This window comes from Petromyzon marinus, chromosome 51 (genome assembly GCF_048934315.1).
Source record: "Petromyzon marinus isolate PM22_M1 ecotype Great Lakes invasive population chromosome 51, UKy_Petmar_22M1.pri1.0, whole genome shotgun sequence".
NCBI lineage: Eukaryota > Metazoa > Chordata > Hyperoartia > Petromyzontiformes > Petromyzontidae > Petromyzon > Petromyzon marinus.
Window position 1 is genome coordinate 7,358,459 of NC_133717.1, and position 16,651 is coordinate 7,375,109.

The window sequence follows — 16,651 nt, forward strand, 5'->3', positions numbered from 1 at the left end:
TTGTTGTGGACGTGGGAAGAAAGGGGAGACCTCCCCCCCCCCCCCCCCCGGAGACAGCCCATGTCTGCAAGTAAGAAAGGGATTGCTACGGATATTATATTATTACAAGCAGCCACACCAGTTGGTGATGATGGTGATGCTGCTGCCTTAGCAGTCAGTGGTGTACGATTAACAACAAAATACCCGTGTGTGTATCCTTAAAAAAAGAAAACAATACATTTTATATTCTTGGTTCTTTCGGTAAAGTCACGTAGAAGGGAAACAATAAAATATAAAGTATTTTTTAAATAAATAATAAAATAGTTCTCTTATTTTATTGTTTCCCTTCTACGTGGTGACTTTACCGAAAGAACCAAGAATATGAATCCCTGCAGTCACGAAATCTATAAATTAAAAAAATACACTTTAAAGGCGACGTTTCGGACAACGGCCCTCCTTCATAGCACAACAATCAATGACAAGGCACGACGACACCGCACACACGAAGCAGCTCCGTGTGTGGCGAGCGAACGAGCGTGCTGGCCGGATTTCGTTGCTGCAACGCAGGCGGCTTGGGGGAGGCCATCATCCAGCAGTGGATTGGCCATGGCTGCTGTTGCCGCTGTTGCTGACAGAGAGGGTTATGAGACATCGACGCCTGCCCTCCCCAGATTGTAGAATGGGAGTTGTGCGCTTTAGCGCCCTTCCGACCCTGCCTCTTAGACTTCTTTCAACTCGGCGAGGATGGAATTCGAAAGCATCCCCCCCACCCCCACCAGAGTCACAGGACCCGTCACGAGAATAATTCACCCCCCCCCCCACCTCGTGGCCCCCTCCACCTTCATCCACACCCCACCACCACCCACCCACCCACCCCCAGTCTCCCCCCACCACTAGTGCCACCTCCTCCCCCCCTGTTCCGGTCAGCTGGTCAGCGTTGGCAAAGTGGAGAATTCGTTTGGCTTGATTTTAAATCGGTGCACATTTAATACAGTACATTCATTTATTGTACGACGTCGTCCAGGTGATTACTTCCTGAATCTACCACGATTGAGATGTTGCTGATGATGCTGACCATGATGCTGCTATTACCAAATCGGACATTGTAATTTAAATTATTTATATTTAGTAACCTGTTCACTATTTTCTCTTTGCTGTATTGTTTGCTTGCTGACTCGCCCAAGATGGGCATCTGTTTAAAAGAGCTTCATAGCTCATCGGATTTCTCCTGCGGTCTATATAAAGATTCTTATGATGATGCTGATGACGGCAGTGCTGCTGATGCTGCTGCTGATGCAAACATAGTGGTAGGAACCTCCTGGTTACTACACCAGCCCACAAGGGATTATTGTGTCCGTCCGTCGTGCATCCAAAAAATGGGAGGGGGTGGGGCTGGGTGGAGAGGGGAGGGTGGGGAGGGGCTGGGTGGGGAGGGGCTGGGTGGGGAGGGCGGAGCTGGGTGGGGGGTGGGGAGGGTGGGGGCTGGGTGGGGAGGGGAGGGTGGGGAGGGGCTGGGTGGGGAGGGTGGGGCTGGGTGGGGGGTGGGAGGGGTGGGGCTGGTTGGGGAGGGTGGGGCTGGGTGGGGGGTGGGAGGGGTGGGGCCGAGTGGGAGGGTGGGAGGGGCTGGGTGGGGAGGGACTGGGTGGGGAGGGAGGGTGGGGAGGGGCTGGGTGGGGAGGTTGGGGCTGGGTGGGGGGTGGGAGGGGTGGGGCCGGGTGGGGAGGGTGGAGGGGCTGGGTGGGGAGGGACTGGGTGGGGAGGGGAGGGTGGGGAGGGGCTGGGTGGGGAGGGAGGGTGGGGAGGGGCTGGGTGGGGAGGGTGGGGAGGGGCTGGGTGGGGAGGGTGGGAGGAGGGGCTGGGTGGGGAGGAGGTGGGGAGGGAGGGGCTGGGTGGGGGGTGGGAGGGGTGGGGCCGGGTGGGGAGGGTGGGAGGGGCTGGGTGGGGAGGGACTGGGTGGGGAGGGGAGGGTGGGGAGGGGCTGGGTGGGGAGGGGAGGGGTGGGGAGGGGCTGGGTGGGGAGGGTGGGGAGGGGCTGGGTGGGGAGGGTGGGAGGGGCTGGGTGGGGAGGGACTGGGTGGGGAGGGAGGGGCTGGGTGGGGGGTGGGAGGGGTGGGGCCGGGTGGGGAGGGGCTGGTCACCCCGTGGTGCCCTTATAAAACTCAACGTTTAACCTACTCACGCCGGCTTGTGCCCGCCCTCACAGTCGGGCATATTTGCGGAATACACCACATGGTGCCGCCGTTGTTGACCCTGGCCATTGACCGAGCAACCCAACGTTCCTACCAGCTCCCTCCGCAGGAGAATGTGTTCATTACTGCTGCTAAAGTTATTTTGAAAATCGCTGCTGTTTCTGCTGATGATTTCCCGCTGTTGATATTTGTAACAATGCTGACGATTTCTTCATGTAATCATGCTGATCGCTACTGCTGCTGTTGATGATGATTATTATCATCATTAAGTTGCTGATTGTGATAATGACGACCGCTGCAAGCTCCTGCTGTAGTTGCTGATGGTGGTGTTGAGTTTTTTTGTTTGACTGGTTTGTTTACGTTTACTATACTTTACATTCGTATCGTGATTTCTTTTCCATTGGTTGCTGTTGTAACGTCCTGACCGGCCCCGGCTGGACATCTGTGAAAAGAGCTTCATAGCTCACCGGGTTCCTCCAGTCTAATAGACACATTCTGACTCTGTTGCTGATCTCTGCTGCTGTGGGCTGATGATAATAACGATGACCGCTGCTGCTGTAGCTGCGACTGCTGTCGCTGATTATGATGACGACGATGATGACGATGATGACGACGACGATAATGACGACGATGATGGACGACGACGACGATGACGATGATGACGACGATGATGAAGACGATGATGACGACGATAATGACGACGATGATGACGATGACGACGATGATGACGATGATAATGACGATGATGATGACGATGGTGCTGGTAACTAACAAAAACGCCACGGAGTGTAGCAGGCGAGGGATCGTCATCACGAGCTTCGCCCCCCCTCCTCCCCCCTCCTCCTCCCCCCCTCCTCCCCCCTCCCTCCTCCCTCCCCCCTCCTCCTCCCCCGTCTTCTCGCCCCCCCCGTCCTCTTCCCCCTCCCCCCCACCTCTTCCCCCCTCCTCCTCCCCCCTCCTCCTCCCCCTCCTCTCCCCCCGTCCTCTTCCCCCCCTCCCCCCCCTCCTCTTCCCCCCTCCTCCCCCCCTCCTCCCCCCTCCCCCTCCTCCCCCTTCCTCCCCCTCCACTTCCCCCCCCCCTCCTCTTCCCCCTCCAACGGCCGCCACCCCCCAACTCTCATGGGACGCCATTGTCTCCTCCGTCACGTGGTTGTTCTGGTGGTGGTGGTTGATGTGGTAGTTGTGGTGGTAATGTTGTGGTGGTTGTGGTGGTAATATTGTTGTGGTGGTAATGTTGGTGTGGTTGTTGTTGTGGTCGTTGTTATTGTTGTTGTGGTGGTGGTTATTGTGGTGGTAATATTGTTGTGGTGGTAATGTTGTTGTGGTTGTTGTTGTGGTCGTTGTTATTGTGGTTGTGGTGGTAATGTTGTGGTGGTAATGTTGTGGTGGTGGTTATTGTGGTGGTTGTTGTGGCTGTGGTGGTAATGTTGTGGTGGTTGTGGTGGTAATATTGTTGTGGTGGTAATGTTATTGTGGTTGTTTTTGTGGTCGTTGTTATTGTGGTTGTGGTGGTAATGTTGCGGTGATGGTGGTGGTTGTGGTGGTAATTTTGTAGTGGTGGTGGTAATGTTGTGGTGGTGGTTGTTGTGGTTGTGGTGGTAATGTTGTGGTGGTGGTTATTGTGGTGGTTGTTATTGTGGCTGTGGTGGTTGTGGTGGTAATATTGTTGTGGTGGTAATGTTGTTGTGGTTGTTGTTGTGGTCGTTGTTATTGTGGTTGTGGTGGTTGTTGTGGTTGTGGTGGTAATGTTGTGGTGGTAATGTGGTGGTGGTTATTGTGGTGGTTGTTATTGTGGCTGTGGTGGTAATGTTGTGGTGGTTGTGGTGGTAATGTTGTTGTGGTTGTTGTTGTGGTCGTTGTTATTGTGGTTGTGGTGGTAATGTTGCGGTGATGGTGGTGGTTGTGGTGGTAATGTTGTGGTGGTGGTAATGTTGTGGTGGTTGTTGTGGTTGTGGTGGTAATGTTGTGGTGGTAATGTTGTGGTGGTGGTTATTGTGGTGGTTGTTGTGGCTGTGGTGGTAATGTTGTGGTGGTTGTGGTGGTAATATTGTTATGGTGGTAATGTTGTTGTGGTTGTTTTTGTGGTCGTTGTTATTGTGGTTGTGGTGGTAATGTTGCGGTGATGGTGGTGGTTGTGGTGGTAATGTTGTAGTGGTGGTGGTAATGTTGTGGTGGTGGTTGTTGTGGTTGTGGTGGTAATGTTGTGGTGGTGGTTATTGTGGTGGTTGTTATTGTGGCTGTGGTGGTTGTGGTGGTAATATTTTGTGGTGGTAATGTTGTTGTGGTTGTTGTTGTGGTCGTTGTTATCGCGGTTTGTGGTGGTAATGTTGCGGTGATGGTGGTGGTTGTGGTGGTAATGTTGTGGTGGTGGTTGTTGTGGTTGTGGTGGTAATGTTGTGGTGGTAATGTTGTGGTGGTGGTTATTGTGGTGGTTGTTGTGGCTGTGGTGGTAATGTTGTGGTGGTTGTGGTAATATTGTGGTGGTGGTAATGTTATTGTGGTTGTTGTGGTCGTTGTTATTGTGGTTGTGGTGGTAATGTTGCGGTGGTGGTGGTGGTTGTGGTGGTAATGTTGTAGTGGTGGTGGTAATGTTGTGGTGGTGGTTGTTGTGGTTGTGGTGGTAATGTTGCGGTGGTAATGTTGTGATGGTGGTTGTGGTTGCTAAGGAAGAGGAAGGGGCTGATGCAGAGTTAAGTAAGAAAGCGTCAATGCCGAGTCCAGGAGGGCACGGAGAGTGGGAGGAGGAATTTGGGTGGTGGTGGTGGTTGGGCAAGGGTAGAAATGGTAGTGGTGGTGCACTGACGATGATGACGGATGATGATTGGAGGGAGAGACCCTCATGTCGATATGTGAACCACGCCAATTTTATAAATCATCCAATCTGTTATGTCATCCCGCGCAAGATTAACAAGGCAATGTCCGCACGTGCGTCGTTGTAAGCCTCTGTTAGACTCCGTTAGACTCTGTTAGTTAGACTTTGTTAGTTAGACTCTGTTAGTTAGACTCTGTTAGTTAGACTCTGTTAGTTAGACTCTGTTAGTTAGACTCTGTTAGACTCTGTTAGTTAGACTCTGTTAGTTAGACTCTGTTAGACTCTGTTAGTTAGACTCTGTTAGTTAGACTCTGTTAGTTAGACTCTGTTAGTTAGACTCTGTTAGTTAGACTCTGTTAGACTCTGTTAGACTCTGTTAGTTAGACTCTGTTAGTTAGACTCTGTTAGTTAGACTTTGTTAGTTAGACTCTGTTAGACTTTGTTAGACTCTGTTAGTTAGACTCTGTTAGACTCTGTTAGTTAGACTCTGTTAGTTAGACTCTGTTAGGTAGACTCTGTTAGACTTTGTTAGACTCTGTTAGTTAGACTCTGTTAGTTAGACTCTGTTAGACTTTGTTAGACTCCGTTAGACTTTGTTAGTTAGACTCTGTTAGACTTTGTTAGACTCTGTTAGTTAGACTCTGTTAGACTCTGTTAGTTAGACTCTGTTAGTTAGACTCTGTTAGTTAGACTCTGTTAGACTCGGTTAGTTAGACTCTGTTAGACTCGGTTAGTTAGACTCCGTTAGTTAGACTCTGTTAGTTAGACTCTGTTAGACTTTGTTAGACTCTGTTAGTTAGACTCTGTTAGTTAGACTCTGTTAGACTGTTAGTTAGACTCTGTTAGTTAGACTCTGTTAGTTAGACTCTGTTAGACTCTGTTAGTTACACTCTGTTAGACTTTGTTAGTTAGACTCCGTTAGTTAGACTCTGTTAGACTCTGTTAGACTCCCTTAGACTCTGTTAGACTGTTAGACTCTGTTAGTTAGACTCTGTTAGTTAGACTCTGTTAGTTAGACTCTGTTAGTTAGACTCTGTTAGACTCTGTTAGTTAGACTCTGTTAGTTAGACTCTGTTAGTTAGACTCTGTTAGTTAGACTCTGTTAGACTCTGTTAGTTAGACTCTGTTAGTTAGACTCTGTTAGTTAGACTCTGTTAGACTCCGTTAGACTCTGTTAGTTAGACTCTGTTAGTTAGACTCTGTTAGACTTTGTTAGACTCTGTTAGACTCTGTTAGTTAGACTCTGTTAGACTTTGTTAGACTCTGATAGTTAGACTCTGTTAGACTCTGTTAGTTAGACTCTGTTAGTTAGACTCTGTTAGTTAGACTCTGTTAGACTCGGTTAGTTAGACTCTGTTAGACTGTTAGTTAGACTCTGTTAGTTAGACTCTGTTAGTTAGACTCTGTTAGACTGTTAGTTAGACTCTGTTAGTTAGACTCTGTTAGGTAGACTCTGTTAGACTCTGTTAGACTCTGTTAGTTAGACTCTGTTAGTTAGACTCTGTTAGTTAGACTCTGTTAGTTAGACTCTGTTAGGTAGACTCTGTTAGACTCTGTTAGACTCTGTTAGTTAGACTCTGTTAGTTAGACTCTGTTAGTTAGACTCTGTTAGTTAGACTCTGTTAGTTAGACTCTGTTAGACTCTGTTAGTTAGACTCTGTAGTTAGACTCTGTTAGACTGTTAGTTAGACTCTGTTAGACTTTGTTAGTTAGACTCTGTTAGGTAGACTCTGTTAGACTCTGTTAGACTCTGTTAGTTAGACTCTGTTAGTTAGACTCTGTTAGTTAGACTCTGTTAGTTAGACTCTGTTAGTTAGACTCTGTTAGACTCCGTTAGTTAGACTTTGTTAGTTAGACTCTGTTAGTTAGACTCTGTTAGTTAGACTCTGTTAGTTAGACTCTGTTAGACTCTGTTAGACTCTGTTAGTTAGACTCTGTTAGTTAGACTCTGTTAGTTAGACTTTGTTAGTTAGACTCTGTTAGACTTTGTTAGACTCTGTTAGTTAGACTCTGTTAGACTCTGTTAGTTAGACTCTGTTAGTTAGACTCTGTTAGGTAGACTCTGTTAGACTTTGTTAGACTCTGTTAGTTAGACTCTGTTAGTTAGACTCTGTTAGACTTTGTTAGACTCCGTTAGACTTTGTTAGTTAGACTCTGTTAGACTTTGTTAGACTCTGTTAGTTAGACTCTGTTAGACTCTGTTAGTTAGACTCTGTTAGTTAGACTCTGTTAGTTAGACTCTGTTAGACTCGGTTAGTTAGACTCTGTTAGACTCGGTTAGTTAGACTCCGTTAGTTAGACTCTGTTAGTTAGACTCTGTTAGACTTTGTTAGACTCTGTTAGTTAGACTCTGTTAGTTAGACTCTGTTAGACTGTTAGTTAGACTCTGTTAGTTAGACTCTGTTAGTTAGACTCTGTTAGACTCTGTTAGTTACACTCTGTTAGACTTTGTTAGTTAGACTCCGTTAGTTAGACTCTGTTAGACTCTGTTAGACTCCCTTAGACTCTGTTAGACTGTTAGACTCTGTTAGTTAGACTCTGTTAGTTAGACTCTGTTAGTTAGACTCTGATAGTTAGACTCTGTTAGACTCTGTTAGTTAGACTCTGTTAGTTAGACTCTGTTAGTTAGACTCTGTTAGTTAGACTCTGTTAGACTCTGTTAGTTAGACTCTGTTAGTTAGACTCTGTTAGTTAGACTCTGTTAGACTCCGTTAGACTCTGTTAGTTAGACTCTGTTAGTTAGACTCTGTTAGACTTTGTTAGACTCTGTTAGACTCTGTTAGACTTTGTTAGACTCTGATAGTTAGACTCTGTTAGACTCTGTTAGTTAGACTCTGTTAGTTAGACTCTGTTAGTTAGACTCTGTTAGACTCGGTTAGTTAGACTCTGTTAGACTGTTAGTTAGACTCTGTTAGTTAGACTCTGTTAGTTAGACTCTGTTAGACTGTTAGTTAGACTCTGTTAGTTAGACTCTGTTAGTTAGACTCTGTTAGGTAGACTCTGTTAGACTCTGTTAGACTCTGTTAGTTAGACTCTGTTAGTTAGACTCTGTTAGTTAGACTCTGTTAGTTAGACTCTGTTAGGTAGACTCTGTTAGACTCTGTTAGACTCTGTTAGTTAGACTCTGTTAGTTAGACTCTGTTAGTTAGACTCTGTTAGACTCCGTTAGTTAGACTTTGTTAGTTAGACTCTGTTAGTTAGACTCTGTTAGTTAGACTCTATTAGACTCTGTTAGACTCTGTTAGTTAGACTCTGTTAGTTAGACTCTGTTAGTTAGACTTTGTTAGTTAGACTCTGTTAGACTTTGTTAGACTCTGTTAGTTAGACTCTGTTAGACTCTGTTAGTTAGACTCTGTTAGTTAGACTCTGTTAGGTAGACTCTGTTAGACTTTGTTAGACTCTGTTAGTTATACTCTGTTAGTTAGACTCTGTTAGACTTTGTTAGACTCCGTTAGACTTTGTTAGTTAGACTCTGTTAGACTTTGTTAGACTCTGTTAGTTAGACTCTGTTAGACTCTGTTAGTTAGACTCTGTTAGTTAGACTCTGTTAGTTAGACTCTGTTAGACTCGGTTAGTTAGACTCTGTTAGACTCGGTTAGTTAGACTCCGTTAGTTAGACTCTGTTAGTTAGACTCTGTTAGACTTTGTTAGACTCTGTTAGTTAGACTCTGTTAGTTAGACTCTGTTAGACTGTTAGTTAGACTCTGTTAGTTAGACTCTGTTAGTTAGACTCTGTTAGACTCTGTTAGTTACACTCTGTTAGACTTTGTTAGTTAGACTCTGTTAGTTAGACTCTGTTAGACTCTGTTAGACTCCCTTAGACTCTGTTAGACTGTTAGACTCTGTTAGTTAGACTCTGTTAGTTAGACTCTGTTAGTTAGACTCTGATAGTTAGACTCTGTTAGACTCTGTTAGTTAGACTCTGTTAGTTAGACTCTGTTAGTTAGACTCTGTTAGTTAGACTCTGTTAGACTCTGTTAGTTAGACTCTGTTAGTTAGACTCTGTTAGTTAGACTCTGTTAGACTCCGTTAGACTCTGTTAGTTAGACTCTGTTAGTTAGACTCTGTTAGACTTTGTTAGACTCTGTTAGACTCTGTTAGACTTTGTTAGACTCTGATAGTTAGACTCTGTTAGACTCTGTTAGTTAGACTCTGTTAGTTAGACTCTGTTAGTTAGACTCTGTTAGACTCGGTTAGTTAGACTCTGTTAGACTGTTAGTTAGACTCTGTTAGTTAGACTCTGTTAGTTAGACTCTGTTAGACTGTTAGTTAGACTCTGTTAGTTAGACTCTGTTAGTTAGACTCTGTTAGGTAGACTCTGTTAGACTCTGTTAGACTCTGTTAGTTAGACTCTGTTAGTTAGACTCTGTTAGTTAGACTCTGTTAGTTAGACTCTGTTAGGTAGACTCTGTTAGACTCTGTTAGACTCTGTTAGTTAGACTCTGTTAGTTAGACTCTGTTAGTTAGACTCTGTTAGTTAGACTCTGTTAGACTCTGTTAGTTAGACTCTGTAGTTAGACTCTGTTAGACTGTTAGTTAGACTCTGTTAGACTTTGTTAGTTAGACTCTGTTAGGTAGACTCTGTTAGACTCTGTTAGACTCTGTTAGTTAGACTCTGTTAGTTAGACTCTGTTAGTTAGACTCTGTTAGTTAGACTCTGTTAGACTCTGTTAGTTAGACTCTGTTAGTTAGACTCTGTTAGTTAGACTCTGTTAGACTCCGTTAGACTCTGTTAGTTAGACTCTGTTAGTTAGACTCTGTTAGACTTTGTTAGACTCTGTTAGACTCTGTTAGACTTTGTTAGACTCTGATAGTTAGACTCTGTTAGACTCTGTTAGTTAGACTCTGTTAGTTAGACTCTGTTAGTTAGACTCTGTTAGACTCGGTTAGTTAGACTCTGTTAGACTGTTAGTTAGACTCTGTTAGTTAGACTCTGTTAGTTAGACTCTGTTAGACTGTTAGTTAGACTCTGTTAGTTAGACTCTGTTAGTTAGACTCTGTTAGGTAGACTCTGTTAGACTCTGTTAGACTCTGTTAGTTAGACTCTGTTAGTTAGACTCTGTTAGTTAGACTCTGTTAGTTAGACTCTGTTAGGTAGACTCTGTTAGACTCTGTTAGACTCTGTTAGTTAGACTCTGTTAGTTAGACTCTGTTAGTTAGACTCTGTTAGTTAGACTCTGTTAGACTCCGTTAGTTAGACTTTGTTAGTTAGACTCTGTTAGTTAGACTCTGTTAGTTAGACTCTGTTAGTTAGACTCTATTAGACTCTGTTAGACTCTGTTAGTTAGACTCTGTTAGTTAGACTCTGTTAGTTAGACTTTGTTAGTTAGACTCTGTTAGACTTTGTTAGACTCTGTTAGTTAGACTCTGTTAGACTCTGTTAGTTAGACTCTGTTAGTTAGACTCTGTTAGGTAGACTCTGTTAGACTTTGTTAGACTCTGTTAGTTAGACTCTGTTAGTTAGACTCTGTTAGACTTTGTTAGACTCCGTTAGACTTTGTTAGTTAGACTCTGTTAGACTTTGTTAGACTCTGTTAGTTAGACTCTGTTAGACTCTGTTAGTTAGACTCTGTTAGTTAGACTCTGTTAGTTAGACTCTGTTAGACTCGGTTAGTTAGACTCTGTTAGACTCGGTTAGTTAGACTCCGTTAGTTAGACTCTGTTAGTTAGACTCTGTTAGACTTTGTTAGACTCTGTTAGTTAGACTCTGTTAGTTAGACTCTGTTAGACTGTTAGTTAGACTCTGTTAGTTAGACTCTGTTAGTTAGACTCTGTTAGACTCTGTTAGTTACACTCTGTTAGACTTTGTTAGTTAGACTCTGTTAGTTAGACTCTGTTAGACTCTGTTAGACTCCCTTAGACTCTGTTAGACTGTTAGACTCTGTTAGTTAGACTCTGTTAGTTAGACTCTGTTAGTTAGACTCTGATAGTTAGACTCTGTTAGTTAGACTCTGTTAGTTAGACTCTGTTAGTTAGACTCTGTTAGTTAGACTCTGTTAGACTCTGTTAGTTAGACTCTGTTAGTTAGACTCTGTTAGTTAGACTCTGTTAGACTCCGTTAGACTCTGTTAGTTAGACTCTGTTAGTTAGACTCTGTTAGACTTTGTTAGACTCTGTTAGACTCTGTTAGACTTTGTTAGACTCTGATAGTTAGACTCTGTTAGACTCTGTTAGTTAGACTCTGTTAGTTAGACTCTGTTAGTTAGACTCTGTTAGACTCGGTTAGTTAGACTCTGTTAGACTGTTAGTTAGACTCTGTTAGTTAGACTCTGTTAGTTAGACTCTGTTAGACTGTTAGTTAGACTCTGTTAGTTAGACTCTGTTAGTTAGACTCTGTTAGGTAGACTCTGTTAGACTCTGTTAGACTCTGTTAGTTAGACTCTGTTAGTTAGACTCTGTTAGTTAGACTCTGTTAGTTAGACTCTGTTAGGTAGACTCTGTTAGACTCTGTTAGACTCTGTTAGTTAGACTCTGTTAGTTAGACTCTGTTAGTTAGACTCTGTTAGTTAGACTCTGTTAGACTCTGTTAGTTAGACTCTGTAGTTAGACTCTGTTAGACTGTTAGTTAGACTCTGTTAGACTTTGTTAGTTAGACTCTGTTAGGTAGACTCTGTTAGACTCTGTTAGACTCTGTTAGTTAGACTCTGTTAGTTAGACTCTGTTAGTTAGACTCTGTTAGTTAGACTCTGTTAGACTCTGTTAGTTAGACTCTGTAGTTAGACTCTGTTAGACTGTTAGTTAGACTCTGTTAGACTTTGTTAGTTAGACTCCGTTAGTTAGACTCTGATAGACTCTGTTAGACTCCGTTAGACTCCCTTAGACTCTGTTAGACTCTGTTAGACTCCGTTAGACTCTGTTAGACTCTGTTAGACTTTGTTAGTTAGACTCCGTTAGTTAGACTCTGTTAGACTCCCTTAGACTCCCTTAGACTCTGTTAGACTCCGTTAGACTCTGTTAGACTCTGTTAGTTAGACTTCGTTAGACTTCGTTAGACTCTGTTACTGTTAGACTCTCTTAGACTCTGTTAGACTCCGTTAGTTAGACTCTGTTAGACTCCGTTAGTTAGACTCCGTTAGACTCTGTTAGACTCTGTTAGACTCTGTTAGACTCCGTTAGACTCTGTTAGACTCCGTTAGACTCCGTTACTGTTAGACTCTGTTAGACTCAGTTAGACTCCCTTAGACTCTGTTAGACTCCGTTAGACTCCGTTAGACTCTGTTAGACTCCGTTAGACTCCGTTAGTTAGACTCCGTTAGTTAGACTCTGTTAGACTCCGTTAGTTAGACTCTGTTAGACTCCGTTAGACTCCGTTACTGTTAGACTCTGTTAGACTCCGTTAGACTCCCTTAGACTCTGTTAGACTCTGTTAGACTCCGTTAGTTAGACTCCGTTAGACTTCGTTAGACTCCGTTAGACTCTGTTACTGTTAGACTCTGTTAGACTCTGTTAGACTCCGTTAGTTAGACTCTGTTAGACTCCGTTAGTTAGACTCCGTTAGTTAGACTCTGTTAGACTCCGTTAGTTAGACTCTGTTAGACTCCGTTAGACTCCGTTAGACTCTGTTAGACTCCGTTAGTTAGACTCTGTTAGACTCCGTTAGTTAGACTCTGTTAGACTCCGTTAGTTAGACTCTGTTAGTTAGACTCTGTTAAACTCCGTTAGACTCTGTTAGACTCCATTAGACTCTGTTAGACTCCGTTAGACTCTGTTAGACTCTGTTACTGTTAGACTCCGTTAGACTCCGTTACTGTTAGACTCTGTTAGACTCAGTTAGACTCCCTGAGACTCTGTTAGACTCTGTTAGACTCCGTTAGACTCCATTAGACTCCGTTAGTTAGACTCCGTTAGTTAGACTCCGTTAGACTCCGTTACTGTTAGACTCTGTTAGACTCCGTTAGACTCCCTTAGACTCTGTTAAACTCTGTCAGACTCCTTTAGACTCTGTTAGACTCTGTTAGACTCCGTTAGACTCCGTTAGACTTCGTTAGACTCCGTTAGACTCTGTTACTGTTAGACTCTGTTAAACTCTGTTAGACTCCGTTAGTTAGACTCTGTTAGACTCCGTTAGTTAGACTCTGTTAGTTAGACTCTGTTAGACTCCGTTAGACTCTGTTAGACTCCGTTAGTTAGACTCTGTTAGACTCCGTTAGTTAGACTCTGTTAGTTAGACTCTGTTAGACTCCGTTAGACTCCGTTAGACTCTGTTAGACTCCGTTAGTTAGACTCTGTTAGACTCCGTTAGTTAGACTCTGTTAGTTAGACTCTGTTAGACTCCGTTAGACTCTGTTAGACTCTGTTAGACGCCGTTAGACTCCGTTAGACTCTGTTAGACTCCGTTACTGTTAGACTCTGTTAGATTCTGTTAGACTCCGTTACTGTTAGACTCTGTTAGACTCCGTTAGGCTCTGTTAGTTAGACTCCGTTAGACTCTGTCAGACTCATAATAAAGGGTTAGATCGCGTTATTTATAAATGTGTCTTAACCCTCCACCACCCGACACAGCCAATCATCAAAAAAGTGTCACGTTGACAAAAGACAATTAGTTCACTACTTTAGCCCACCGGTGCGTTGAAGAGTGAATCCACAACATTTACAGTTTGAATACGACGTTTCGCTGGTAATTACGATTTTTAAGATTTTAGTCAGTGTCACAGCTGCGAAATACAACCAAGCAAAGATCGAGGGCCCGCCCCCCTCCCTCGCGCCGCGAAGGCCCCACTCGGCCACCGACCCATCCGCAGGACCGGAGTCGCCCCCGACACAGCACTTGCCACATCTGTTGCATGGAGGGGCTACCTCCCCTCCAGCCACGCACGACCTCGCCCCTGGGCGCCAGTAAAGCCCCCCCCCCCCATCCCCGGCCGCCCTAACCCACCCTGGGCAGTGGCCACTTCCACTTTTCCCGTGGTGCTTCGTGTCCCAGCCTCACCCGATCCACCTCCACCACCCTCTCCAACAACCTCCTTGCCATGTAGCACGCTTCCAAAGGGGACATCTGGGACCCCTCCAGTTCCTTCTTGCGCGCCTTCCACAAGGCCTCCTTTGTTGCGCCTATTATGGCCCACGCCCGGTCCCTGTCCTCCCCTCCCACTCCCCGCAGTTCCCCCCACATAACGTCCCATGTTGTCACCTTCGACAGTGCGAACCGGGCCAACAACGGTTTGCTCCGCCTCCACACCTCCTGGGCAAAGGGGCATGCCACCATCACGTGTACTGCGCTTTCGTCCCCGTTGCAGCCCCTCGGGCACTTGGGGGTGCGTGCCATTTGGCGGGCGTACATAAAACCCCTCGTCTCCAGTTTGTCCCGGACCGCCAGCCAGGACAGGTCCCTCTGTTCCTTTGTGAGTGCCGCCGACGACATGTTTCTCCAAATTTGCCGGTGCACTTCCCTCCTCGCACCTGGCACCTCGTCACAGGCCTCCCCTCTCTCCGCCTCGGCCCGCACCTCTCTGGGGCTCCACCGGCCCCCCCACCGGTTCAGGCCGTGCTGCCCAACGTAGCCCCCCACCACGTCACTCAGCCAGCCTCCCGGCCAGTCCAAGGGTGTGCTCCTCTCTGCCTGGGTCATCCCGAGGCCCCGCAGGCGCCACGTCAGGCGATACCTCATGTAGCACGCCGCCTTGCCCCGCGGCTCTGCGGAGAAGAACAGTCTCAGCGCGTTACACACAAAGGTCGAGTTCAGGGTGTACTCCACATTTGGGGCGCCCCTCCCCCCGTTCCCAACCTGCATACAGAGTATGGCCCTCCTCACCCTCTCCATCCCTCCCCCCCAGATAAACCCGAAAAGCGCCGATGTCAAGGCCTTGACCTCCCTCTTACCAGGTGGGAATACCTGTGCCAGGTAGCTTAAAGTTGGCAGTATCTCCACCTTCACCACCATGATCCTGCCAGCCATCGTGAGCCACCTTCCTGCCCACTTACTCAGACGACCCTTCGCATTCCTTATCCTCTTCTCCCAGTTATGTTCCCCCGACCTATCCTTACAGAAGGTCACCCCTAGCACCGTTATCTCTTCTGTCTGCAGCCTCAGCTCTGGCGGCCGATCCTCGAACAACCTCGAGTCTCCAAAGGCCATTAGCTCGCCCTTTCTCGCGTTGACCTTCAAGCCGGAGGCCGCGCAGAACCGCCCTGTCCCCTCCATTGCTCTCCACACCGACGCAGTGTCCCTGCACAGCACGGCCACATCGTCCACATACAAGGTCACTTTCCCTTGTTCCTTGTTTCCTGGTATTGTCACCCCCCTAATCCTTTGGTCATCTCTTATTACCTGTGCTAGAGGCTCCATACTCATAACGAACAAGACCGGGGACATCGGGCACCCCTGCCGCACCCCAGACCCTACTTGAATCACCCCCGAGCATTCCCCGTTTATCAAAAGTCTAGCCCTGAGTCCACCATAGAGCCGTGCCACCCACTCCACCAGGGGCCCACTCATTCCCATCCTCGCCATCACCGCCAGCATATATTCATGTGAAAGACGGTCAAAAGCCTTGTCCAAATCCAAGCTCAGAATCCTCAGCGGGCACCCCCCTCTCTCTTTCCCCTTCTACTGAATGCCAAATCACGATCGCAAAGCAACACTGCTGAAAGCGATCAGATTGTTTAAACAATTAAAATTCCATATATCTCAGGAGTAACTGACAAATTAGCCCGTGTTTTGCAAAAGCAAAACATTACAGTAAAATTTGGTACAGTACACAAAATTCAAAAACTAGTATCTTGCACTAAAGACGAATTACCTAAATTATCAACAGGTGTATATCGGATTAATTGTTTATGTGGCAGATGCTATATTGGACAGACTGGACGTAACATCAGCATAAGACTAAAAGAACACCAAAGAAATTCAAATTATCTCAAACACAACTGTCGGCAGTGGCAGACCATGCTTGTCAACAAGGACACTCAATTGATTTTGATAACGTTGAAGTGTTGTGTAAAACTAATTATTACTGGCAAAGACTAATTAGAGAATTCATTGAAATTGAGAGAAATAAAAATAACTTTAATCGCTCTGACAGCTACAGGCTTAGTGCGGCTTGGAAGCATATTATTAAATAATACATATTACAATTCCTTATAGGGGAAAGACATACTAATTAACGGATTACTAACGTAGCATACAATCACAATAACACACATTACAACTAATTACTAATCTACAACTCATTACTAATCATAACCGTTGACTGATTACCAATCGATTATATAATTACAATACCCCCCCTCCGCCTCAAATCACTGCACCTGAATGAGTTAAATGATGACGTCACCCTGCTGCTCTATTTAAGACCAGGATCAAGTGAGGGCTTTACCATTCTGGCGAATTGCCCGATGATGCTGGATGTAATTACCAGCGAAACGTCGTACTCAAACTGTAAATGTTGTGGATTCACTCTTCAACACACCGGTGGGCTAAAGTAGTGAACTATTTGTCTTTTGTCAACGTGACACTTTTTTGCTGATTGGCCGTTTTGGGTGGTGGAGAGTTACGACACATTTATAAATAACGCGATCTAACCCAAAAACCTTTATTACGATTAATATTTGTGGCGAAATCCTACGTGTTAAACAGTCTCTAGATTGTTAGACTCTAGACTCTTAGACTCTTAGATTCTTAGACTCTAGACCCTTAGACCCTTAGATTCTTAGATTCTTAGACTCTAGATTC

At 45.4% G+C, this 16,651-nt stretch overlaps 1 protein-coding gene across 3 annotated transcripts in view; it reads right to left on the reverse strand.

The window, feature by feature from the left end:
- The window catches only part of TYR (tyrosinase), a 39,523-nt gene extending 23,376 nt beyond the window's left edge, over positions 1 to 16,147 (reverse strand). For 2 of the 3 annotated variants that reach the window (XM_076074935.1, XM_076074934.1), the window contains exon 1: positions 13,910 to 16,147. In XM_076074935.1, the coding sequence (XP_075931050.1) occupies positions 13,910 to 15,442 (1,533 nt within the window). In that variant the 5' untranslated portion in view covers positions 15,443 to 16,147. The remainder of the gene's footprint in view (positions 1 to 13,909) is intronic. The other variant, XM_076074931.1, reaches the window with a different exon arrangement.
- Between the last annotated feature and the right edge of the window lie 504 nt (positions 16,148 to 16,651).